The sequence below is a fragment of the Ovis aries genome, chromosome 1, assembly GCF_016772045.2.
Source record: "Ovis aries strain OAR_USU_Benz2616 breed Rambouillet chromosome 1, ARS-UI_Ramb_v3.0, whole genome shotgun sequence".
Taxonomy (NCBI): domain Eukaryota; kingdom Metazoa; phylum Chordata; class Mammalia; order Artiodactyla; family Bovidae; genus Ovis; species Ovis aries.
The window spans coordinates 8461468-8486772 of NC_056054.1; the positions used below are offsets into that span (position 1 = coordinate 8461468).

The window sequence follows — 25305 nt, forward strand, 5'->3', positions numbered from 1 at the left end:
ATAAAATAAAGAAGTAAAAATAAACTAATAGGCAGAACAAACAGAAAACATAAAATAAGATGGTAGATTTAAAACTCATCAGTTCAGTTCAGGTCAGTCGCTCAGTCGTGTCTGACTCTTTGAGACCCCATGGACTGCAGCACGCCAGGCCTTCCTGTCCATCACCAACTCCTAGAGTTTACCCAAACTCATGTCCATTGAGTCGGTGATGCCATCCAACCACCTCATCCTCTCTTGTCCCCTTCTCCTCCCACCTTCAATCTTTCTCAGCATCAGAGTCTTTTCAAATGAGTCAGTTCTTCACATCAGATGGCCAAAGTATTGGAGTTTCAGCACCCCACCCCCCATACACCAATAATCTGACCTATTTACAGTGATGAAAGCAAAGACTTTCAACCATGAAATCTATATCCAGCAAAGCTATCATTCAAACATGAAAGGGAATTTAAAATATTTCCAGAAAAACATAAACTGAGAAACTGTGTCAGCAGCAAACCTAGAAAGAAATTTTAAATGATAAAGAAATTCTAAAGGAAGTCTTTTAGGCTTGAAATGAAAGAACTTGAAGCCATGTGAAGAAATAAAGAACACTGGAAAAGGTAACCACATAAGTAAACACGTGATATAGCATAAGCATACTTTTTATCTGTAACTCTATTTTCTTCCTGCTTGAGAAACTGCATTAAGCAATAATTAGAAACCTTTGTTGATAAGCATACAATGTATAAAGATGTAATTTGTGTAACAATAACAACAGAAAGGATATAGAGGCAATGGAGCTATATAAGGACAATGTTTTTGTATACAATTGAAATTCAGTTGGTATTAATCCAAACTATGCTGCTATAAGTTAAGATGTTAATTGTAATTTCCAGAGTAACTATTAAGAAGATAATTTAAAAAACATACACAGTGAAAGAAACAACAAACATTTAAAATGGCACACTAAAAAACATCTATTTAATGCAAAAGAAGCCAGCAAGAGAAGAGGTCCAACAAAAAAGATACAAGATACATAGAAAACAAATAGCAAAATGGAATATATAAAACCTACCTTATCAATCATCACATTAAATGTCGATTAAACACGTGAAAGGCAGATATTAGCAAAGTGGATACAAAACACGATTCAAGTATATTCTCTCTACAAGTGACACACTTCAGAGCCAATGATACAAACAGACTGAGAATAAAAAAGTGGCAAAAAGATATATCATGGATATAATAACCAAAACATAGCTGGAGTTATCCTAATATCTAACATATTTTGCCTTGAAGACAAAAACTGTGGCTAGGCACAAGAAGAACATTCCATAGTATAAAAAGACATTCTATCAAGAAGATACACAATTATAAACATATATGCCTCTAATAACATAGCCCCAAAATATATGCAGCAGAAACTAACAGAACTAAAGGGAGAAACAGACAAATCAGCAATAAGAGCAGGAGTCCCCAACACCTCACTTTAAATCATGGTTAGAACCACCAGAATATGGATAGATCAACAAGGAAATATCATAAACAATACTAGAAACCAACTAGACCTAACAATCATCTGAAGGGCACTCTGCCCAACAAGAGAAGAATAAACACTCTTCTCAAGAGCACATGAAACGTTATCTAGAATAAAGTGAAAGTGAAAGTGAAAGTCACTCAGTCATGCCCGACTCTTTGAGAGCCCATGGACTGTATTCTCCAGGCCAGAATACTGGAATGGGTAGCCTTTCCCTTCTCCAGGATATCTTCCCAACCCAGGGATCGAACCCAGGTCTCCTGCATTACAGGCGGATTCTTTACCAGCTGAGCTATGAGGGAAGCCTCACCTATTTAGCGTAGACCATATGTTAATCCATAAAATAAATCTCCATAAACTTTAAAAGACTGAAATCATATCAAGCGCGTTTGGTAAGCAAAATGCAAATGAAACAAGCAATCAACAAAAGAAGGAAATGTGAAAAATTCACGGATATATGGAAATTAAACAACACTCTCCTAAATAATCAGTAAGTCAAAGAATAAATCAGGGGAGTGATTAGAAAATACTTTGAGGTGAAAAAAAATGAAAAAATAGCATACCCAAACTTAAGAGATACAGTGAAACAGTGCTTGGAGGGAAATTTATAATTGTAAATGCCTACATTAAAAAGAAGAAAAATCTCAAGTCAACAACCTAAACTTCACCTCTAATAAACTAGAAAAAGAGAGCAAAATATACCCAAAGCAAATAGAAGAAAAGAAATTAAAAAGGCTAAAGCAAGGATAAACAAAATAGAGAAAATAAAATCAAAAGTTGGTCCTTTGACAAGGTCAAGAAAATTGACAAATGTGTCTAGTCTGATTGTGTGTGTAAGAGAGAGAGAGAGAAAGAGAGGGACATAGAGAGGGAGAGAGAGAGAGATACAGGGATGGGAGAAGAATCAAACTCTAAAACCAGGAATGAAAGTGGAGATGTTACTGCCACCTGAATTTACAAAAGCAAAAAGCATTATAGGAGAATATGATGAATGTGAATGGTTATATACCAATAAATTAGATAAACTAAACAAAATGGAAAAATTTCTAGAAACACACAAACTACAGAAACCAACTCAAGAAGAAATGGAATATCTGAAAAGAATTATATCAAATAAATAGAATCAGTCAATAATAAAAAAAAAAAACTTTTAACAAAGAAAATCCAGGGCCAGATGATTTTACTGATGAAGTCTATGAAAATTTTGAAGAAGAAATAATACCAGTCTTTCTGAAACTATTCTCAAAAATAGAAGAAAAGGGACAATTGCCAACTCATTCCATGAGGTCAGCATTGCCCTGATATCAAAGCCAAAGATATCATCAGGAAAGAAACCTACAGACCAATATTCCTTATGAATTCAGTTGCAAAAATCCTCAACAAAAATACTAGCAAACCAAATCCAGTAGCACATTAAAATGAATTTTACCGTGACCAAATGTGATTTGTTCTAAGAACACAAGCGTTGTTCAACACATGAAAATCAATCAGTGTAATACACCATCCTAATTGAATGAGGGGGAAAAAAGCACCACATGATCATCTCAATAGATGTAGAAAAATCATTTTAAAAATTCCAACACCCTTTCATGGGAAAAATGTCCAACAAATTAGGAGTAGAAGGGAATTTCCTCAATCTGATAAAGGAAAGCTGCAAAAATCCCACAGCTAACATTATGCTCAATGGTGAAAGAGTGAAAGCTTTTTTCCAAAGGCTATTTTTATTTGTATTCTCTAAACACAAGAATCTCAGCTGCCACTGCTGTACACAGGTGGTGGTCCATTTCCAAGCCCAGATGATTCGTCAGTCATAAATGGGGCTGGATGGCCAGGGTGGGGTCCTCAGACAAGGGAAGTATGGGCAGGTGAGTAGGTGAACCAGCCTCCTACCATACCTAGAGGCACAGGGGCATAAGGAGATGCAGTCATCCCGACTGAGGGGCCAAAGTATGCATGAGCCACCACAGATAAGGTGGACTGCAGAATGGCCCAACTCAACGCCCATCAGCCCCTCTGGACTGCATCTTCACCTCTCCTATTAGCAAACGGAGGCTCTCAAATCACACGGCTTGTTTAGGGGCAGAGCCAGAGTTCAAATCCAGGTCTGTCTGCCTCCAGGGTCTGTTGCATTTCTGCTTCAGTACTTTAAAAAAGGGGGGTCATGTGATATCTTTCTGGAAAATCAAGGAGGGAGTAAAACGGGAGACAGGTTTCCACCAGGCAGCCAGGACCCCTGAAGGAAGGGAGCCTTGGAGACTGAAGGGGTCGGTGACGGCATTAGAGAGGAAAGGGAATAAGCCTGTGGCCAGGAGAGAGAGTGAGAACCGGTGGGCCACCGAACCCAGCGTGTTAGATGCTCAGTCGTGTCCAACCCCGTGGACTGTAGCCCACCAGGCTTCTCTGTCCATGGGATTCTCCAGGCAAGAATACTGGAGTGGGTTGCCATTCTCTTCTCCAGGGGATCTTCCAGACTCAGGGATCAAACCCAGGTCTCCTGCATTGCAGGCAGATTCTTCACTGTCTGAGCCACCAGGGAAGGGAAGAGTTGGACACAACTGAGCACACACACACACACACACACACACACACACACACACCTAACCAAAAGGAGCCCAAGATGGGCTCTGACATCCAGAGAGCAGTTTGAGTGACCATCTCCGTGACCACACACACACACACACACACACACAGGAGGGCTGTCCTTTGACATGGACCATCCTGTCAGTGTGCTCGGGTGATCACTGTGAGTAAATGACGTCTACTTACAGAGACACTGCGGGCGGGGGCGATCCCATGTGCCATCTCCCTGGCAGCTGAGCACCGGGGTGCCCAGGAGGTAGAATCCGTGGGTGCACTGGTAAGACACAGTCGTGCCGTAGCTGAACCTGTGTGGGCCGCTGGCATGGATCTGACGAACGCTGTTTTCTTGGTGCCCAGGATCTGTACAGTTGATGACTGCAATGGAATAGGATGATTAGATGCAGAGACCTAGATGTGAGGATTTTTTTTTCTGTGCTTTTAAATGGGAATTCAGAAGTCCAAACAGGAATGTATTCCCAGTAGAGCAAAATTTCCAGACCAAGAGAGGCTACACAAAGCAGATTCCCCTCAACTTGGCCACCTGGGTAAGGGATTCATCCTTCTGTGTCCAGCTAGAAAGCCTCCCCACCTCCTCCCAGACTGGTTAACCTCTCCCTCCTTGGTGGTCCTGGCATAAACCTCTATCGCTTGATGGTGTGTCAAACTTCTATCGATATGAATCCCTTGAGGGCAGGAATGCACCTGTCTGTGAACCCATCCCCAGCACAGTGTGTCTTCCACAGTGGAGCTGTGGAAAGGGGATGGGCTTCTCTAGAAACTATTTTAATCACTTTTATGAGTATTTCAGGGGGAAATCAATTCTCGGGGCTCAATTTGATTTTAAATGCTGAAATGGTTCCAAAGCAGCTTATCAAAATCAGAGTGAGGTTTGAGAGTCATGACAATACTGTTCATAACCCATGATGTGAACTTGGACTTTTGAAACACTTTCATATCTCTTGTTAACCTGAACCTCCTATGAGTTGTATGAGGCAGGCAGGGTCAGTACTTGAAACCTTTGATAAGGCTTTTAAAGTGCGAGCTATTTTAACTTCTGATGACCCTCTCTGAGGCTAAGAGAGGTTGGAGTCACAAAACAGGTAAGCTGCGTTTATTCACTCACGCTATTTACTGTGATATACTGAGTGTCAAGCCTCGTGCTGGGCAGTAAGGACATGACAGAATTTACAGTCTGGAGTGGGGTTTCTCCGCCTTGGCACTGTGGATATTTTGGGCTGACAATTATTTATGGTGGGGGCAGCTCTGCGCATTGTAGGATGTTTAACAGTGTCTCTGGCCTCTGCCCACTAGATGCTAATAGGAACTCTCCAGTTGTGGCAACCAAAGACATCTTTTGACATCTGTCCCCCGTTGGAATAGTGGAGCAGGAAAATCACACCCAGTTAAGAACTGCTGGTCTAGAGAGAAAGGGACAAACCAGCAATGCTACTGTTTGGTAAGTGCTCTGATGGGGCAGCAGAGAATGTTCTGGAAGCACAAAGCAGAGCCTCTAGCCCAGTGCATGTGGCAGGGCAGGAAAGTCTCCCCAGAAGGAGCAACCTTTAGGCTGGCTCTTGATGACTGGGTAGAAGTCACCTGGACAAAGAAATGGTGGGAGGGGACAGAGAAGAATGCATTTGAGGAAGCTGTGTCTGGTGCCCTGAGGGGCTTACAGGCACAGGGCACCTGTGAGGAAACAAAAGAGGCTCGGTGTGGCTGGGACCCAAGGCAGAGGTGAGGCTGGGGGCCATGCAAGTGGAGAAGAATGAGGCTGGATCAGAGGCGGACACGACTGGGCGACTGAACTGAACTGAACTGGATCAGAAGCCGGGCCAGGTCCCATGGGCCCGTAAACCAGCCAAGGAGACTATCATTACCCTAAGGGCAGTGAGAAGTCTTAGGAGGTGTTTCAAACAGGGAGTGACTTGATCAGATTTGTGTTTTAGGCAGGACATTCCATCAGGAGAATGAGCTGGGGCTGGGGTGGGGAGCAGGACCAGGGGCCATGATTTCTAAGATTTTACCCCAGTCTTCTGTTTTCCAAGACTGGCTCTTGAGCACAGCACCCTGGGAAGGGGCTGGGGTTTGGGGAGCTGAAGTTACAGGACAGAACATGCCTGGGAGAGAGAGCACAGCTCTTGAGGAGAGGGGATCATGGGATAACCATAGCCCAAAGCATCAGTCTCAACGCCTTCCTCCCTGGAGAGGTGATGGAAGCGGGGCACAACACAAGGTCATGGCAATTTCCCCTGCACTCCCTGGATTCTCCTCTCATTCACAATGGCACCTTCAAGTGTTGAGCGGAATGTTATTTTAAGGTTAGCTGTGAATGTATCTTGATTGATTCTAAAGCATCATTTGAAAAATTTGGTCCTTTAATATCAACTACAAATAAATTGTGACACATTGCACAGCCAATCGCCATGCACCCTCAACACTGGAGGAGGAGCCATCAACCTAGGGAGTCTAAGCCCTCACCCCTTACAGCTGTGAAGACTTGATCAGCCTCCACACCAGGGCAGGGGTTGCTCCTGTTCAGCCAGAATGACCCTCCACTCAAATCTCAGCGAGCTTACCAGGCCACTCGTGGGCAGAGCCAGACGGCCCCAAGGCTCCTCGTCACTGGGTGTGTGCACGTGTGCTTTGTTGCTAAGTTGTGTCCAATCTGAACTGCAGCCCACTGGGCTCCTCTGTCCATGGGATTCTCCAGACAAGAATGCTGGAGTGGGTTGCCATTTCCTCCTCCAGGGAATCTTCCAGACCCAAAGATAGAACGCTCATTTCCCGCATCTCCTGCATTGGCAGGCAGATTCTTTACCACTGAGCCCCCTGGGAAGCCCTTCATTGCTGCGAGAAGCCTGTAAAAGCTTCAGGAGCTATCTCCTAAAGTCTGGGTGGGACTGGAATATCCTCCATGTCAGGTCTGCCTCTTGAGTCTTTAGTTTCTTCTCTTCTCCTCCTCTTCATCCCAACCCCTAGATTCTGCTTTTTATGTCTCATTTCAACCCTTCCTTTTTTTCTTTCATTAAGAATGGGGCTCTATATGATAATGATGAATTATCGGTTCTATGAAATGTAAACAAAAGACTGCTTTCCATTTCTGTTTTGAAAGATGAAACTTCCTTCGCTTTCTTTCTATAACCAGTGAAGAATTTTGACATGGCTCTATCTTGGGGGAGAGAAATGCTCCATCTGTGACCCTTCTCTGCCCCAAGTCTTCCCTATTTGAGTCAATGTAGCACCAGGAAAGAGTCCCCTGACTTCCGCTCATGGGTCACAGACACAGGTGGCAGTGGGACTGGGGGTGGGGGGATCGGGGGGAGGAAGGGTGGCTCACTTCGACAGGTGGGCAGCACGTCGCTCCACTGCCCACTGGCCAGGCACTGGGATCGAGCAGCCCCCTCAGCCACATAGCCCGGGTTGCAAACAAACTTGACCACGTCGTTGAGGTTGAACTGGTTGCCCTGGGTGAGGCCGTTGATTGGGTTGCCTGGGTGTCCACAGGTAATTGCTGCAATCGAAACAGACGAGAGGTCAGCCTTCCTGTTGTTCCCCAACCCTAGTCTGTCCTGTCCTCACCTGACCTCTCTCATGCCCAGCAGCGAAGCACAGCCCTAGGTCTGACTTTAGTTTCTTTTGCTACAAAACTCAGTTTTCATGATGTCAGCATGGGGACAGTCCCTTTTCCTTGAAGGTGTGTCCACAGCGTGGACCGCTTGAAAGAAGTTGTTAGAGGACCATAGGGCATTAGGGCGTATCATCCTTCTCCTTCGCCCAGGCAGCTGGTCCTGCTTCAGTTCCTCTCCCCAATCCCTTCAGCTACTCATCTCCATTCTTTGCCAGATACCCTGGCGACTACCCTTCCGAAGAGTCAGACTAGTCTAAGTTCCTGGGCCAGTCTTGATGGAGCCAGAGTCAGTACAAACCACGCCTGTGCGGAGGGACTGGTCACCCCGACAGACCAGCGGGCATTGGAATTCTTCGGAGGGCACAGTCCCTCCCCTACTCCTTCCATGTGAAGGGAGTTCAGCTCGTGGACTTCCTGGCCTTTCCCTGTGCTCTCTTCTCTATCCTGCCTGGGGTAACCGGAAGTGACCCCTCTGTGCAGTTTGGGAAGGATGAAGGCTCAGCCCTGCCTTCCTCCTCTTGAGATGGGCAGCCTGCAGGCAGCGAGGCTCCCCACAAGCCTCCAGCAGAGGCAGGTTCTCCCCTGCCTTCCCTCCCCCTACAATGGAGTCACGCCCAACCCAGGGCAGTGCTGCTCTGACTGTGAGAATCTACCCCTCCTGGGGTTTATTTAGCAAGTTCTGTTTGGCTCTCACTTTAAGCTACGGCTCCAACTGAGACTTTATCAGGAATGAGGGTGGTATTTTGGTGTCCACACATGACTCTGTTTCATTGTGTAACTGGTTCAGCCCTGGGCAGGGAAGGGGGAGAACGCTTGGTGCTTACAGAGCTCAGGCTCACCTCCTCCTCTCAGGAGGGGAGTTCACTCCACCAGCGGTACTGGTCTCTTCGACTTTTCTTCAATGTACTAAACAATGTCCTGCCCCAGAGCCTTTGGACTAGCTTCCTCTTGGCTGAAACAGTCCTTGGCCTCTGCCCTCATATCCTCAGGTCTCCCCTAAAATGCCACCATAGCAGTGAGGCCTGCCATTACAACCAGATAAACGGCCACCCAGCACCGCCAAACCTTCTTGCCCTGCTTGCTTTTCTATACAGCGATCGCCCACTCTGAGCGCACTGCTTTACTCATTGCTAGTCTTTCTCCACCTGAATAGAAGCTCTCTGGGGCAGGGACTCTGTCCCCCTCCTTGCTGTATCTTCTGTGTCTGGACCGGTGCCTGACATATAGGAAGTTGTTGTTCAGTTGCTAAGTTGTGTCCAGCTCTTTCGTGAACCCATGGACTGTAGTTGGCCAGGCTCCAACTACATGGGATTTCCCACGCAAGAATATTGCAAGAAGTCCATGGGATTTCCCAGGCAAGAATATTGGAGCGGGTTGCCATTTCATTCTCCAGGAGATCTTCCAGACTCAGGGATCGAACCTGCGTCTCCCGCATTGGCAGGCGGATTCTTTACTGCTGAGCCACCAGGGACATACAGGAAGACCTTGATAAGTAATTTCAAAGTGAAAAAAAAAAAATGGCAGAGTGAACTAACAAATGAGTGAGTCATGAACGGATAGAGGCCTGGCTTTTGCTCTGTTCCTGAGTCCTTGGTTCTATTTATTATCTGCTCGGTACTTAGTCTCTTTGGGTGGAAATCTGACTTGATGCTTTTGAGGCCTCTCCCTTGGTTCTGGCTTTTCAGCTGTGAGAGGCTGAGGAACCATGAGGAATGCTTCCTTATCCTAACACTTGGATTTATGAGGACCTCACCCCAAACCCAGGGCTTCCCAGGTGGCTTAGTGGTAAAGAATGCTTAGCGCTAATGCAGGAGATGCAGAAGATGTATGTTTGATCCCTGGGTCAGGAAGATCCCCTGGAGGAGGAAATGGCAACCCACTCCAGTATTCTTGCCTGAAAAACCCCAGGGATGGAGGAGCGTGGCAGGCTATAGTTCCTGGGGTCGCAAAGAGTTGGACACAGCTTTGAGACTAAACAACAACATCCCAAACCCAAATGGTATGGATGGAGGTCAGGGAACAAGAATAAGTAGGATCCAGATTTTGCTGTGGACACCTCTGCTGTCTCTCTGGGCCAGTTCTCTTTTATAGATCTCAACAGAAGTATCCTTGACTCTAGCAGAGAGAGCTGGGCAGAGCAGAAGATAGGCTGTTAATGGGCTACAGGGGTTCTGGACAGCCTGGCGTGGTGGGATGAGAATGGATGAGGAGGCCAGCAGACCGGATTTACAACTCAGCTGTGTCCTTTCCTTATTTTGGACACCTCACTCTGAGCCTCAGTTCCTATATCTGTAAAGTAAGAATTTCAATATGCATTGAACAGGGTTGCTTTGAAAACAGACCCATACTTTTGCTCTTCATTAAATATTTACTGGATGCCTTCTAAGTGCAAGGCACACTGCTATGCACACTGATGAAACGCGAGGAGCTCAGGAGCTCATTTCTCAGCCTATCAGGAGAGCAGGCACGGGTGCAGACTGTCACATCACTGTGGCTGGTGCTGAAGCAGGCTTCCGGGATGGGCACCTACCCTCCACCTGGGAGGGAGTGGTTAAGGAGGGTCCCCAGAGAATGTGGCATACCCTCAGCTGGGTCTCAAGGCTGAGCAGGATTTTCCAAGTCAGTGAAGTGGTGAGAGAGTGGAGGGAAGCTTCAGAGGGCCTGTGAATGCCCTGAAATTATGTGCAAAATATGGGGTGTTTCTGATCAGCTTGGGAGATGCATTGTTCGCATCAGACTTACAAAGGGTCACGATCCACCTCCCCAAAGGCTAAAATACCTTTGTATAAAGGTGTTTAGCAACTTTGTATAAAGTTAGAGGGGAGGGCTGAGGGCTAAACCTTTGGGAGTAGTAACAGCTTTTGAACTGCAGATTGACTGAAATGCCAGCACAGGACATAGAGGGGTGGTCAGCAAAATTCACAGGAGGTGGGAGTGTCACAGGCCCATGGGGACAGTTCATGACTTATCAGATGTCCCAGGGAGCTCTGTTTCTCTGGAGAGCTCTGATGGACTCAGACACAAGGGGAGAAGGGGAATACACCGATGGGAAAGAGAGGAGGGGTCCTGCTGGCCTAGGGCTCTCAACTAGACCTTGAACACATGTGCCAGCAGACCCAAATTTCCTGAGGGCTGAGATCGTGGTACATTTAACTCATCTTTATGCACAACACCATACAAGCACCTGGCACAAAGTAGGTGCTAAGGAAAGGTTTGCTGGATTCGGTCTTATAGGCCGAGGTAAATTAACAGAAAAGGAAGATGCGCAGTTCAGAGGAGAGAACTGAAAACAGACTGAGCTCACGAAGAAGACAGAAAGGAAGGTGATCCAGAGACTCATGGAGTGATTAGCCTTGGGCTTGGAGAGACTTCTCGATAGGAGGTAAGGGTCAAGGGTGAAGGTAGAGAAGGACAGATGGACATGTGGGAGGGGAAGCAGGAAGCGGAAGGGGTTATTGTCTGATGGCTTCTGTTCTCTCTGCACAGAAGAAAGTGAGATTATATCATTAGCTAAGAATTACTGGGGTCTATATGCTTTATTGCGCTTAATCCTTACAACCCCATGAGATAGGCACCATCATTATCCTTGTAGGAAAAAAGAGGTTCAGAGGGGTCTGGGGACTTGTCCAAGGGGCACAGTTTCTAAGTGACCCATCTGAGTTCTGAACCTGGCTTCTCTGCTTTCAGGCCATCCTCACTATGTGTTTTAACTATCTGCTGAAAATATAGCAAATGTGTCTCTGAGTAGGCAGACTATGGGTCTTCAGGAAGTAGGTGAGATTATGAAACAGCTGTGTGGGCAATAGACAAGGTCGCTGACTGAGGAAGTGGAGACAGGCAGCTGGAAAGTTCCGAGTCTAGCTTATATTGTAAAGCTTGAATTCATAGGTGATGGCATCTAACATGGTACCCGCCACCGAGCAATTGCTTGTAAATGTCCTGTTATTCTTGCCTTCCTACCCCAGGTACTTCTTAAATCTCTGTGCTTCAGGAGAGAATGGAGCTTGGTACAAAAGATCTTGGATTCAGTGATGTAGCAGGGCAGCGGTACATCGCCCACCACACCACCATCACGGGCCTCTTCACAACAGCAACAGCAGCATCTGACCAGTTCCCTGCATTCTCTCATTTAATCCTCGCAGTAGTCTCTGAGGTACCTGCTTTTCATAAGTTAGGAAACAGACCTAGTGAGGTAAGCTACCTCATCTAACATCACACAGCAACAGGCTATGTCGTGGTAGACCTGGAACTGGAACCCAGGCAAGCTAGTCTGGGGTGCAAGTGTCCACCTGCTTGACTCTGCTGCCTTTCTGTATGGACCAGGCATAAAATTAAGTATCTTAGGTTCGGCAGACATCTTCCATGAATTCAGAATCCAGCATTCTCTGTTACTTGTAACTCAAACCTTTTCACATGTGTAATGTGCCAATTTCTTGAAGGCATCTGAATTTTCATTTCCTGGATAAAACCAAATATATTTTGTTTAGAGACATCTACAAGACTGACTAAATGTGATAGGTCTTGCTTTCTGTAAACCTAGTACTTAAGAAGCTATTAAGATTAATTTTCATGCATTGTTTATTAAGTCTATTTCACTATTCCATCTCATATAGGGAAAGCCAAGTGAAGAAGAATTAAAAACAAAAGCCTGCCTTACAAAACTTAAGACCAAAACACTGTACTTTACATAAAGGCTCACTTTATGGAACTTTAGAAAGTGAAAAATTTTCCAAATTACTTGCAGGCTAATTAGAATAACAGTGGCCATCTAAATCCAAAAATGCAGACTAATAAGAAGAAATAAAACCGTAGAGAGCCCAGGCCCGCAGCATAACTAGAAGACAGAAAATGCTATAAACTTTAAATTACACGTAAGTAGAAAAACAAACACTAAACCTGGGCAGAACTATTTCTCATGCTTCTGTTGCAAGGCTTAGCAGAGAGCAAGGCTGTATGGAAAGGAGATGAGAGAAGCAGGGGAATACTGATCCAGAGTCACTGCTAGAAAGAGAAAGCCCATCTTAAAGGTGAACATATTGAAAAATGACCCTGTCAGTGCACCAACTATAGGAAAGAACATAAATGTTTACAACCTTTTCTGAATACCAATACCAAAAGAAATGAAAAAAAGAGCAAAGCAAAGCAAAAAAAAGCAAAGAAAATATGTCATACAGAGAAAAAATATTGCGTGTATTATATTTTATACATAATAATTAAACAAAATTAAAACTAAACATATAAATAATAATATATGTGAATGAATTTGACTAACCTATTAAGAGAAAAGGATTTTCAAATGGACTCAGAAGGCAAGGTCCAACTCAATGATATATATGAGAGGCCCATCTAATTTGTATGATTCAGAAAGGCTAAAATAAAGTGATGGTTAAAGGCATACCAGGCAAATGGGAGAAGGATGAAAGTACAGAGTGTAAGCCTAATGGTATTAGGTACGGTACAGTTCAAGCTAGAAAATATTAAGGTGATAATGAAGACATTTTTAAAGGCTAAAACCACAATTTTCAATGTAGATATAACAGTTATGAATATCCATGTGCCAAGTAACACGGCAATTATCCTTAGGTAACACAAACTATGGGAAATACAAGGAAAAGTAAATAGAAGAACACTAATATGAAGCCAGGCTTCAACAGTATGTGAACTGTGGCTTCAACAGTACGTGAACTGTGAACTTCTAGATGTTTAAGCTGGATTTAGAAAAGGCAGAGGAACCAGAGATCAAATTGCCAACATCTGTTGGATCATCGAAAAAGCATCCAGAAAAACATATACTTCTGCTTTATTAACTATGCCAAAGCTACTGTGTGGATCACAACAAACCGGAAAATTCTGAATGAGATGGGAATACCAGACCGCCTTACTGCCTCCTGAGAAATCTGTATGCAGGTCAAGAAGCAACAGCTATAACCAGACATGGAACAACAGACTGGTTCCAAATCAGAAAAGGAATACATCATGGAGTATGTAATATTGTCACCCTGCTTATTAAACTTGTATGCAGAGTACATCTTGTGAAACACTGGGCTAGATGAAGCACAAACTAGGATCAAGACTTCTGGGAGAAATATCAGTAACCTCAGAGATGCAGATGACAACCACCCTTACGGCAGAAAGTGAAAAACTAAAGAATCTCTTGATGAAAGTGAAAGGTGGGAGTGAAAAAGTTGGCTTAAAACTCAATATTCAGAAAACTAAGATTGTGGCACCAAGTCCCATCATTCCATGGCAAACAGATGGGGAAACAATGGAAACAGTGACAAACTTTTTTTGGGGGGGGGCTCCAAAATCACTGCAGATGGTGACTGCAGCCATGAAATTAAAAGATGCTTGCTCCTAGGAAGAAAAGCTATGACTAACCTAGATAGCATATTAAAAAACAGAGACATTACTTTGCCAGCAAAGGTCCATCTTCAGAGCTACGGTTTTTCCAGTAGTCATGTATGGATATGAGAGCTGAACCATAAAGAAAGCTGAGTGCTGAAGAATTGATGCTTTTGAACTGTGGTGTTGGAGAAGACTCTTGAGAGTCCCTTGGACTGCAAGAAGATCCAACCAGTCCATCCTAAAGGAGATCAGTCCTGAATATTCATCTGAAGGACTGATGCTGAAGCTGAAACTCCAATACTTTGGCCACTCATTGGAAAAGACCCTGATGTTGGGAAAGATTGAAGGCGGGAGGAGAAGGGGATGACAGACGATGAGATAGGTGGATGGCATCCCCGAGGCGATGGGCATGAGTTTGAGCAGGCTCTGGGAGTTGGTGATGGACAGCGAAACCTGGCGTGCTGCAGTCCATGGGGTCACAAAGAGTCAGACACGACTGAGCGACTGAACTGACTGAATAATATGAAACTTTAAAACGCACCTCTCAGAACAAAACAGGTCAGGTAGACAAAAAATAAGCAAGCAAACATTAAGACATAAACAACAAAATCAATAAGGCATATCTTATGATTATATATAAAACTTTACACACTAATGCCCTTTTCTCTCAAATGCACATGGAACAGTCATAACAACTGGTCAAATATTAGGTCATAAAGGAAGCATCAGTAAATTCCATGAAGCAGAAATACTGTATATAGTGCAATAAATTAGAAATGAATACCAAAGTAAAAATCAAAACTCCCTTCCATCTGGAAATAAAAACCACACACTTTTATTTAAAGAAACTTCTAAGTGAAAGGGGAAATTAACATCAAAAGGACAGAATTTCTGATACATAATAAAACACTAGTTTTTATAATCTGTGTGATATAATTAGAGCAGTGATCAGAAGAAATTTTATAGCCTTGCATACTTATATCTATAATAGTCAATAAAAATAAAAGACTGAAAATAAATGAATGAGAATTCTAATTCACAAGCAAAAAAGTGAACCAAAAAGTTAACTGCAAGGAAGAAAATAATAGAGGTGGAAGTAATAACTATGCAGAAAACTGAAAACATAGACGTTAATGATTGTTATGAACAAAATACAGGAAATCGTCCCGTTAACCTCATAGAGACAATGCAAGGGGAAGTCCATTTTGCACTTGAGCTGGTGACTAGGGAGAGTGGGCACCATACTTACGCACACAGAAAGGGGTCTTGCCCGACCAGTGATGATCCTGCTGGCAGATGCGCACGGACATGCCGATCAGGCGGAAACCAGCATTGCACTGGTACACCACGCTGCCCCGGTAGCTGAAGTTCTCCCCATTGACGTGCCCATTGACGATGGGCTCAGGGGTCCCGCAGTGTCCGGCTTTGGTGAGATGTGAGAAGAGAGAGTAAATTGCACAGGAGCATACAGAAAATGAGGTGAGGCTTGGTAGGGGGAGGGGGAGACAGGCACGATGGGGAAAAGGACCACCCATTGTTTTCCCCTCCTCCCCCGACAGTGGCATCCAGGAGTGACTTCAGGAATCCTAGACATGATAGAAAGTGTTGAAGATTGAAAGTGAAAGTTGCTCATTCGTGTCCGATTCTTTGAGACCCCGTGGACTATACAGTCCATGGCATTCTCCAGGCCAGAATACTAGAGTATTTTCCCTTTCTCTTCTCCAGGGGATCTTTCCAACTCAGGAATCAAACCCAGGTCTTCCACACTGCAGGCGGATTCTTTACCAGCTGAGCCACAAGAGAAGCCTAAGAATACTGGAGTGGGTAGCCTATCCCTTCTCCAGCGGATCTTCCTGCCCCAGGAATTGAACTGGGGTCTCCTGCATTGCAGGCAGATTCTCTACCAACTGAGCTGATTTGGGAATCCCACATCCCAAGTATGCAAACAGCTGATTCACACTGTTGGACAGCAGAGACCAAGACGGTATCATAAAGCAGTTATACTCCAATTAAATTTTTTTTTAAAGCCCAGGAAAGAGCTGGATGTTAAAAACAAATCCCAAGGTTGCATTCCAAATAGCTAGCCATCTTGAACTTTAGTTGCTGGATCTGTTCATGGGTGAGAAATGATTGCTCTTATGGCCCTGCCTCTGGGATCACCCCTCTTTTTCTCATCAGCATTTCTAGAGCATCTGCTATACGGAGGGCACTGTGGCCTACACTAAGGCACTCAAAGCTTGGTTGTGCTGAAAATGACCAAGTGAGGACAGGTGAATTCATCCTTCTTTCTCCTTGAGTGGCAAGGAACACAGACAATATAAACCTAGGTGAGTTATTTTCAGTAAATGGGATTTGGGTGGAGTATGTTCCTAGTGTTTCCACTAGCATTTGCTTGGTTCTGTGTAGACATAACTCACAACTGTGTCTCTAACAGAGGCCTGAGACAGAGGCAGGGCATTCACTTCACACAGAGCTGTTCACTTCAGAACAGACCGTTCAATCTATGTTGCTAGGTCTGTGTAGCTGGGACCCTCCTTTGGCTTTGCAGGATCCAAGAAAGGAGTAAGAGAAGAGACAACTTTAGAATCTAAGGTTTAGGCAGGGAATGGATTGCCCATGGGAGAAATGGCAACTTTGACTTTTGTAAGCCGGGTAAGTCTTTATGCTTTTGTCCTACATTGACATATTTTTGTCATGAAACAAGCTAATGGCAAAAAATACTTATATATTATAATATATAATGCAGCACATATAATATAGTGTTTTTATAAAATATTTATATCTGTAAAATTTGCTGTGTGTGTAGTCGCTCAGTCACGTCTGACTCTTTGCGACCCCACGGACTGTAGTCCGCCAGACTCCTCTGTCCGTGGGATTCTCCCAGCAAAAATACTGGAGTGGGTTGCCATTTCCTTCTCCAAAAATTTGCCAATATATAATATAAATGCTATTTTAGATGTGTTGCAGGGATGTGTCTCTGTAAGTTTCCCTGGAGGTAAAGACTGGAACTTCACCCATCATACAAGAGCCAAGAAGGGAGTATCTTTTTTGATCAGAATGAAAGCCCCACAAAGGTTTGTCTCATCAGACCTGAAGTTTTCTCATTCTTTTGGATGCTCCAAGGGAAGCTAGTTCAGCATTTTGCTTATGGTAAATAGCATCTGACTCATTTGAAAAGACCCTGATGCTGGGAAACACTGAGAGCAGGAGGAGAAGGGGATGATAGAGGATGAGATGGTTGGATGGCACCACCGACTCAATGGACATGAGTTTGGGTAGACTCCGGGAGGTGGTGATGGACAGGGAGGCCTGGCATGCTGTGGTTCATGGGGTCGCAAAGAGTCGGACATGACTGAGTGACTGAACTGAACAGAAATACCCAATAGCTAGAGTTTAGGTTAAGCATTTTATAATCATAGGTAAAATAGTACTGTTCAAAGATTGGGATCTAGCTTTGGAAAGATCTAACTTGTCCTGGAAAGGGAAAAATGGATGGGAGAGGCCCCGGGGCGGTCACTTACCCAGGCAGCGGACTTCGGAGCCACTCCAGAGTCCGTTGGCCATGCACTCGCGCACCCTGGAGCCCACCAGCGTGTACCCGGAGTTGCAGGAGAAGATGGCCGTCGCTCCATAGACAGACAGGGTTCCGATGCGGTGCCCATTGGGCGGGATGGGGAGCTCTCCACAGGAGATGACTGCAAAGACCACAGAATGTCAGGAAGCCAGTCCCAAAAGACGGGACATGTGCTGCTTCTCATTAGCAAGAATAGTGACAAAAGGAAGATGGGTTCAACCTGCTCTAATGGGACTCATGACCAGAATACGGGTCACCATGGTGACTGTCGTGCTATTACACTGCACCCGTGATTCTCAACAGGGCTGTCGCCAGAAGCACCCCCCGAGGAGCTTTTAAAATGTCAAGATCTGCGGTGCGCTCCTCGGTGTCCAGGGCGGACGGCGGGCACTCCCCCGTCCTCTCTGCTGAGCCAAGCAGCAGCCTCACAGTCCTGCTCCACAGAGCTCTGCAGACACCACTGGCTGCACTGAGACGTAAGCCCCTGCTTGTAATGAAGCTGTCCCATGCCTGTGACCTCTACTTGGTCACAAATACACCGCTGAGTCTGTACTTGGAGGGACAAAGGCCACAGTGTCTTGCATCATGGGTGTTGGGAAGATACCACTCCTCATACCCAGTCTCAAAGATGCCCTTGAGCACTGACAAGTGATATCCTTCCGTCCCTTCACAAACATTTACTTCCTCTAACACACCCTTCTGACTGAGTAAACAGCATCAGTATATCCCTATGGGTGGGCGCTGTGCTGACCCACTCAGAGCCCCCTTGAGGACTGAAGGGCTTCTTTCTCCAGATTGTAGCTGCTGGCAAACATCCCTTTGGTGTGAGCCCTCTTCAGATGGCCTTGGTTAAAGAGTCCTCACATCCAAGGTCATGCTCTCTTCCTCGGGCAGCTGGAACCCAGAGTTCGGTGAGTGTGGAGGTATAAAGCCCCCCTGCCTTAACTTGTGGCAATTCTGAAGGGCTGCCCAGATTGAGAGCTCTTAGCTGGGTCAGCTGAGGCATCACCATCATCATCAGAGGCCACCTTCTCCATCTTCCCAGTCCTATTTCCTCCCCTCCCCTCCCCTTCCCATTCCTTTCCTCTTCCCCCTTCTCCTACCCTCCCCCTCCCTTCCTCAGAAGGTGATCCCAAGAGCACTGCCTAACAAATCTCCACCTTAGAGTCGCTTCCCAGAGACCGTGACCTCTGAAACTATCTCAAAGAACCAAATAAAAGCAATGCACAGTGGAGAAGGAGAAACAGGCACCCTTAGGTGGCCTGTCTCTTGCACTCTATTCATTCCTCCCACACACACTTCCATTATAGGTCTCATCACACTTTGGTATCCTTGCTTCTTTATTTGTCTGCCTCTCCAGTAGACTCTAAACTCCTGATGGGCAGGAACCACAAGCTTTTATCCTCATACCTCTACACCAGGTACCATATACTACTTGGCATGAAGGCTGAATAAATGAATTAGTGCATGCTCACCTGGACAGAGGCAGCTTTTTAATAAGACGACAAGAGGCTGAGAAGTGCTTCCTTAAAGGAGTAGGCCTCTCCCCAGCTCCTGGTTCTAGGTGAGTGTTCAAAAAGAGGTTCACTGCAATCCCTGGCTATACCCTACTCTTCCCCCTCCCGAATTAAGCCCACGTTATGAGACAGTTCGAGTTGGAGGCACTGTGCCAAACTTGCCCACCCTTTCCTCCTGGGCTTACTTTGGCAGGTGGGCATAGAGTTGTCGAGGCTCCATTTGCCATTGGCCTGGCAGTGGATGACCCTTTGGCCGGTGTAGTAGTAGCCAGGGTCACAGATGAGCATCAGCTGGGCCTGGAACTGGTACTGCGTCTCGAAGATGAGCCTCCATCGACCGTGTTCCACACTGACGCTGCTGATGTCAGGACAGGTCACAGCTGGGGAGGTACGAAGCAGAAAGGAAGATTCATTCATTAATTGTGGACGACACAGGCAAGAGCCCAGCGTTGGGGACTGGGGGACCATAATGCAGTCATGATGACTCTCAGAACCTTCAGGCCCCAGGCACGTGTGGTCTAGAATGAAGTGAGCTGGGTGGGGAATGTGGCAAGCAACTGGGGTGGCAGATCTGCCAAATTAAAAAAAAACAGGGGGGAGCTGGCACTCTGTTGGTTTTGATTGTGGATGTGAGACTGCAAATTCCAGGTGGTCAGATCTACCTTTTCCAAAGGAAGCTAGAGATAGGATTTTTATGTAAAAGTCTTCTGATTTAAAAATGTTAGAAAGAAATTCAAACTATTAATTTTATTTTTAATCACAGGGTAATTGCAATATTGTGATGGTTTTCGCCATACATCAACATGAATTGGCCATAAGGTTACAAAATATTTTTATAAAGCACTGCACAGGCCAAAGAGCCAAACCAGACTGGATAGCCCATTAGGCTGCCCACTGGCCTTCAAATACCTCTGTTGTTTTGGAGAAGGAAATGGCAACCTACTCCAATATTCTTGCCTGGAGAAGTCCATGGACAGAGGAGTCTGGCAGGCTACAGTCCATGGGGTCACAAAGAGTCAGACACGACTGAGTGACTGTCACTCACCCGTTCTGTTGTTTTAGAGTCTTGCTATCAAAGGACATTCACGTCAATTTTCTAATACTTTTTCGATCTAAGAGGAAGCGGACCAGTCATCCTGAGGTTCTGTGATGGTTTATGGATACATCTCAGGGAACAGTGGTCTGTTGATGTTTTGAAGCAGTTTCAAACGGGAACCCAAATTGGTAGATAGAGATATCCATTTGTCTCAGATCTGAGTCCCAGCCTCTATGGGCATGTTTTTCCTATTTCGCTCACTCCTTGCAGGAATCTTTTCAGCTGCTTACCCAGTGCCCCCCACATACCCGCCTCCCCTACCCAAGCACTCACGGACACACTGCGGGGGGATGTTGCGATTGCTCCACAGGCCTGTCTCCAGACACTCTGCTGTGGCTTCAGCACCTGCCTGAAGATGGTAGCCTTCACTGCAGCTGTATACAGCCTTGGTCCCCACTGTGTACTCTTTGCCAAACACCATTCCATTCTTGGGGGCCTCAGGAAGCCCACAGGAAAGAGCTGGCAGAGGAGAAAAATGTCATGAGCCTGTCTGCTTCAAGATGGTGTTCTGAGAACATAGTTTTATTTTTCCTCTCCCTTGAGGCCCTAGTAGAAAGATAGTAAAGAGTAATAAAAGGGAAAAGCCTCATAACAAAGAAGAAAATGAGAAGATCATCAGCAGAGGAGATGGAAAAATAAACTTTGGAAGATGAAATACAGATAGAAATGTGTCAGTGGGTTAAACGGAGTTGAGAAGCTGCAGCACAAAATATATACAGGAGGGAGCTATGACGTGAGACCAATTCTCCATCCCTTCACACAAATACAGTGGAGACGCAGCCAGGCAGCCATCTTCCAAACTAAATAGAGATGGTTTTAAACCGACTTAAGGAAAAAAAAAAGGAAGGAAGGAAGGAAGGAAGAAAAAAAAAGAAAAGAACTCCTTTGAGAGAATTGGGGATGCTCAAGTAGGAGCAGGTATCCGTGAGTAAGCTCTTTTAATTCTTAGATATAAAGGCTCCCACCCTCAAGGCTGACCCTCTGCCTGTGTACCTCTGCCATATACTCAGTTTGATAGGGACAGAGTAAAGAGACATTGACTATGCTAAAGCCTTTGACTGTGTGGATCACAACAAACTGTGGAAAGTTCTTAAAGAGACGGGAATACCAGACCACCTCACCTGCTCCTGAGAAATCTACATGCAGGTCAAGAAGCAACAGTTAGAACCAGACATCGAACAATGGACTGTTTCAAAATTGGGAAAGGAATATGACAAGGCTCATATAGCCTATGACAAGGTATATTGTTACCCTACTTAATTAACTTATGTGCAGAGTATATCATGTGAAATGCTAGGCTGGATGACTCACAAGCTAGAATCAAGATTCCTGGGAGAAATATAAACAACCTCAGATATGCAGATGACGCTACTTTAATGACAGAAAACAAAGAGGAACTAGAAGCCTCTTGATGACGGTGAAAGAGAAGAGTGAAAAAACAGGCTTAAAACTCAACGTGCAAAAAACTAAGATCATGGCATCTGGTCCCATCAACTCAATGGCAAATAGATGGGGGGAAAGTGGAAGCAGTGATAGATTTTGTTTCTTTATTTTCTGCAGACAGTGATTGTAGCCATGAAATTAAAAGATGATTGCTCCTTGGGAGAAAAGCTATGACAGACATAGAGTATCGAAAAGTAGAAACCTCACTTTGCTGACAAAGGTCCATACAGTCAAAGCTATGGTTTTTCCAGTATTGTGTATGGACTGAGAGTTGGACCACAAAAAAGGCTCCGTACCGAAGATTTGATACTTTAAAATTGTGGCACTGGAGAAGACTCTTGAGAGTCCCTAGGACTGCAAGGAGATTAAACCAGTCAATCCTAAAGGAAATCGACCCTGAATATTCATTGGAAGGACTGATGCTTAAGCTGAAACTCCTATACTTTGGCCACCTGATGCGAAGAGCCAACTTACTGTAAAGACCCTGAGGCTGAGAATGATTGAGGGCAGAAGGAAAAGGGGGCAACAGAGGATAAGATGGTTGGATGGTGTCACCAACTGAATGGACCCGAGACTGAGTAAACTCCAGGAGATGGTGAAGGACAGGGAAGCCTGGCGTGCTGCAGTCCATGGGGTTGCAAAGAGTCAGAGATGCCTTAGCGACGGAACACCACCAGCAAAAGGGACTAAGTAGGTGATTAAATAGTTAATCCCACTAGAGGACTGTAAGTAAAGAAAAACACATGGGAGGCTCCTGTAAGTTAGTGATCATTCGAGAAAGCAGGTTTGCTTATCCACAAAACCAAGTGAGCTTGCTTAGCGAAAAAACCATGCAACAGGAGTGTAGAGCATGCCCCCAAACAATAAAACTGGAGGCATGAGACCCACGTCCTGCCCAGTGAGCTCAGTGAGTTAATGATTCCAAGGCCATGCTCCTCTGGGCACACTAAAACAAAAATATAAAGAAAAGGTGGCAGTATACTACAGCCTGAGATGATTTACCATTTTTAGTATAGATGAGTGCCTTTTTGTTCCTTTCCATTGTGCCATGACAGTCCCAGCTTGACCATGTAAGGACGAAAAAACTCCCCTGCTCACCATGGAGGAAGAGCTGATGATGGAAACGTGACATCTACTCAAGAATGAGGAAGAAGGTGATCTTCTCGCCCTCCCCACTTTCCCTTTCATTATAAAACTGTAGCCCACTAAGTTCTTGGGGCATGGCATCTTCTCACCTGCCTGCTTGTAAGCCTCACAAGCGTGCTATTCTAATAAGTCACTTCTTATCTATCACTTTGCCTCTCGCCAAATTCTTTCTGCAGAGACATGAAGAATCAGAGCTCCTTGGAGCCCCTATGAAATGCCACCTCAGTTCAGTTCAGTTCAGTCGCTCAGTCGTGTCCAACTCTTTGCGACCCCATGAATCGCAGTACACCAGGCCTCCCTGTCCATCACCAACTCCCAGAGTTCACTCAGACTCACGTCCATCGAGTCAGTGATGCCATCCAGCCATCTCATCCTCTGTCTTCCCCTTCTCCTCCTGCCCCTAATCCCTCCCAGCATCAGAGTCTTTTCCAATGTGGCCAAAGTACTACCTGGTGGTTTTAAATTCAACTTCTTATTCCTGGGAGAGACCTAGTGGGCAAGGACGGCTGTATATAATAATAACAAAGGTAACTCACATCTTTGTCTGGAAAAATCAACCTTGCCTTTAAAATATGAGCAAACATCACTATACGTATGAAGAAAACCAGCAGCGTGAAAGAGATAAACAAAGATAAGATTGAAAATAGAAAAGTCTCCTTTAGGAAAAAGAGCTAACTCAGGTAACAGAAGACTTATAGTCTTTAAACCCCTGATTAGCAGGATCAGATGCTCTAGAGGGAGCTCAGGATGGAGACCAATGGGCTGCCGCCTCAGCCACTGAGGCCTCCCCAGCAGTGCACCATGAGGGGATCCCTGATGGGAAAGAACAGGATGCTGGCCCTAGATAGCTACTGAGAAAGTCAAGGTGACATAATAACATGAGAAGAGTGCTTTGAAAAGAGAACAAGCTGAAAGTAAGCAAGGAAGGGCCCTTTTAAGTTAAAAACACCATCAACAAAATAAGCATTAAAAAGGAGTGGCAAGTGAAGACAAAGATATGGCTGCCTGGCACATCTGGAAACACAGGATGTTGCGGCCATCAAGTCATCCACTCCTCCACCACTACAGTCACCCCCAGGGGTGGGCTCTGAGGACACTCCTGATGGAGACAAATAGGCTGACCCCTCTGCCCCTGCAGCCACGCCAGCGGTGCACCCTGAGGGGATTCAGGATGGGAAAGAAGAGGATGCTGGCCCTAGATAGCTAAGGCGCATATCAAAGGAATGATTTCAATGAGCCCTGACTTCTGCATCTTCCCATATATAGAAGGGCTTCCTCCACCTGCCAACGCAGGAGACACAGGAGGCAGGTGCAATCCCTGGGTCAGGAAGATATGCTGGAATAGGAAATGGCAACCCATTCTGGTATTCTCGCTTGGAAAATTCCATGCACAGAGGAGTCTGGCAGGCTACAGTCCATGGGGCACAAAGAGTCAGACGCAATTGAGCATGCACGTATATAAAAGAACGCTAAACTTATTAACCTGGGGTGCTTGGTTTTCTTTAATTAACAGTAATCTTTTGATGTTCTGACTACCTGGTTTTTATTGCAAAAACTCATATATTTCCTGGCTCCTCCCTTGCCTCTTCAGAACAGTCCCTCAGAGCTATCTGAAAGGCTGTCTTTTGAGCCTAAGTCTGCCGTATAAAACATAATTCTCAACTTTCAGGTTGTGAAATAAAATTCATATTTTATGACAAGAAAAATGTAAAAATTTTCTCAGCCCTCTGGCTTCCTCTCTCCCTCCCCATCAGTGTGCACAGTGATCTGCCTTATGCATCAATGAAACCTCCCCCACTGCTCAATAAAGAGCAACATTCTCCTAGCATCAACAAGTTGTTGTTGTTCAGTCACTAAATCATGTCCTACTCTTTGTAACCCCATGGACTGCAGCACGCCAGGCTTCCTTGTCCTTCATTATCTCCTGGAGTTTGCTCAGATTCATGTCCATTGAGTCAGTGATGCTATCTCATCATCTCATCCTCTGCTGCCCCCTTCTCCTTTTGCCTTCAATCTTTCCCAGTATCACTGTCTTTCCTAATGAGCTGGCTCTTCATATCAGGTGGCCAAAGTATTGGAGCTTCAGCTTCAGCATCACTCCTTCCGATGAATATTCAGGGTTGATTTTCTTTAGGACTGACTGGTTTGATTTCCTTGCAGTCCAAGGGACTCTCAAGAGTCTTCAACACCACAATTCGGAGGCACCAATTCTTCGGTACTCAGCCTTCTTTATGGTCCTACTTTCATGCCCGCACATGAGTACTTTGGAAAACCATAGCTTTGGTCCTACTGACCTTTGTTGGTAAAGTGATGTCTCCGCTTTTTGGAAAAAATCAGAGACAAACTATGCTATCTATGTTTGTCATAGCTTTCCTTCCAAGGAGCAAGCATCTTTTAATTTCATGGTTGCCATCACTGTCTGCAGTGATTTGGGAGCCCAGGAAAATAAAATATGTCACT

At 45.1% G+C, this 25305-nt stretch overlaps 1 protein-coding gene across 2 annotated transcripts in view; it reads right to left on the bottom strand.

The window, feature by feature from the left end:
- CSMD2 (CUB and Sushi multiple domains 2) overlaps window positions 1-25305 on the bottom strand; it is a 683354-nt gene that overhangs the window by 43493 nt on the left and 614556 nt on the right. For both annotated transcript variants that reach the window (XM_027967572.3, XM_060416549.1), the window contains exons 50-55: window positions 20530-20715; window positions 19346-19540; window positions 17591-17764; window positions 15319-15492; window positions 7434-7607; window positions 4283-4471 (exon numbers count right to left, since the gene is read on the bottom strand). In XM_027967572.3, coding sequence (XP_027823373.2) covers window positions 4283-4471; window positions 7434-7607; window positions 15319-15492; window positions 17591-17764; window positions 19346-19540; window positions 20530-20715 — 1092 coding nt within the window. The remainder of the gene's footprint in view (window positions 1-4282; window positions 4472-7433; window positions 7608-15318; window positions 15493-17590; window positions 17765-19345; window positions 19541-20529; window positions 20716-25305) is intronic.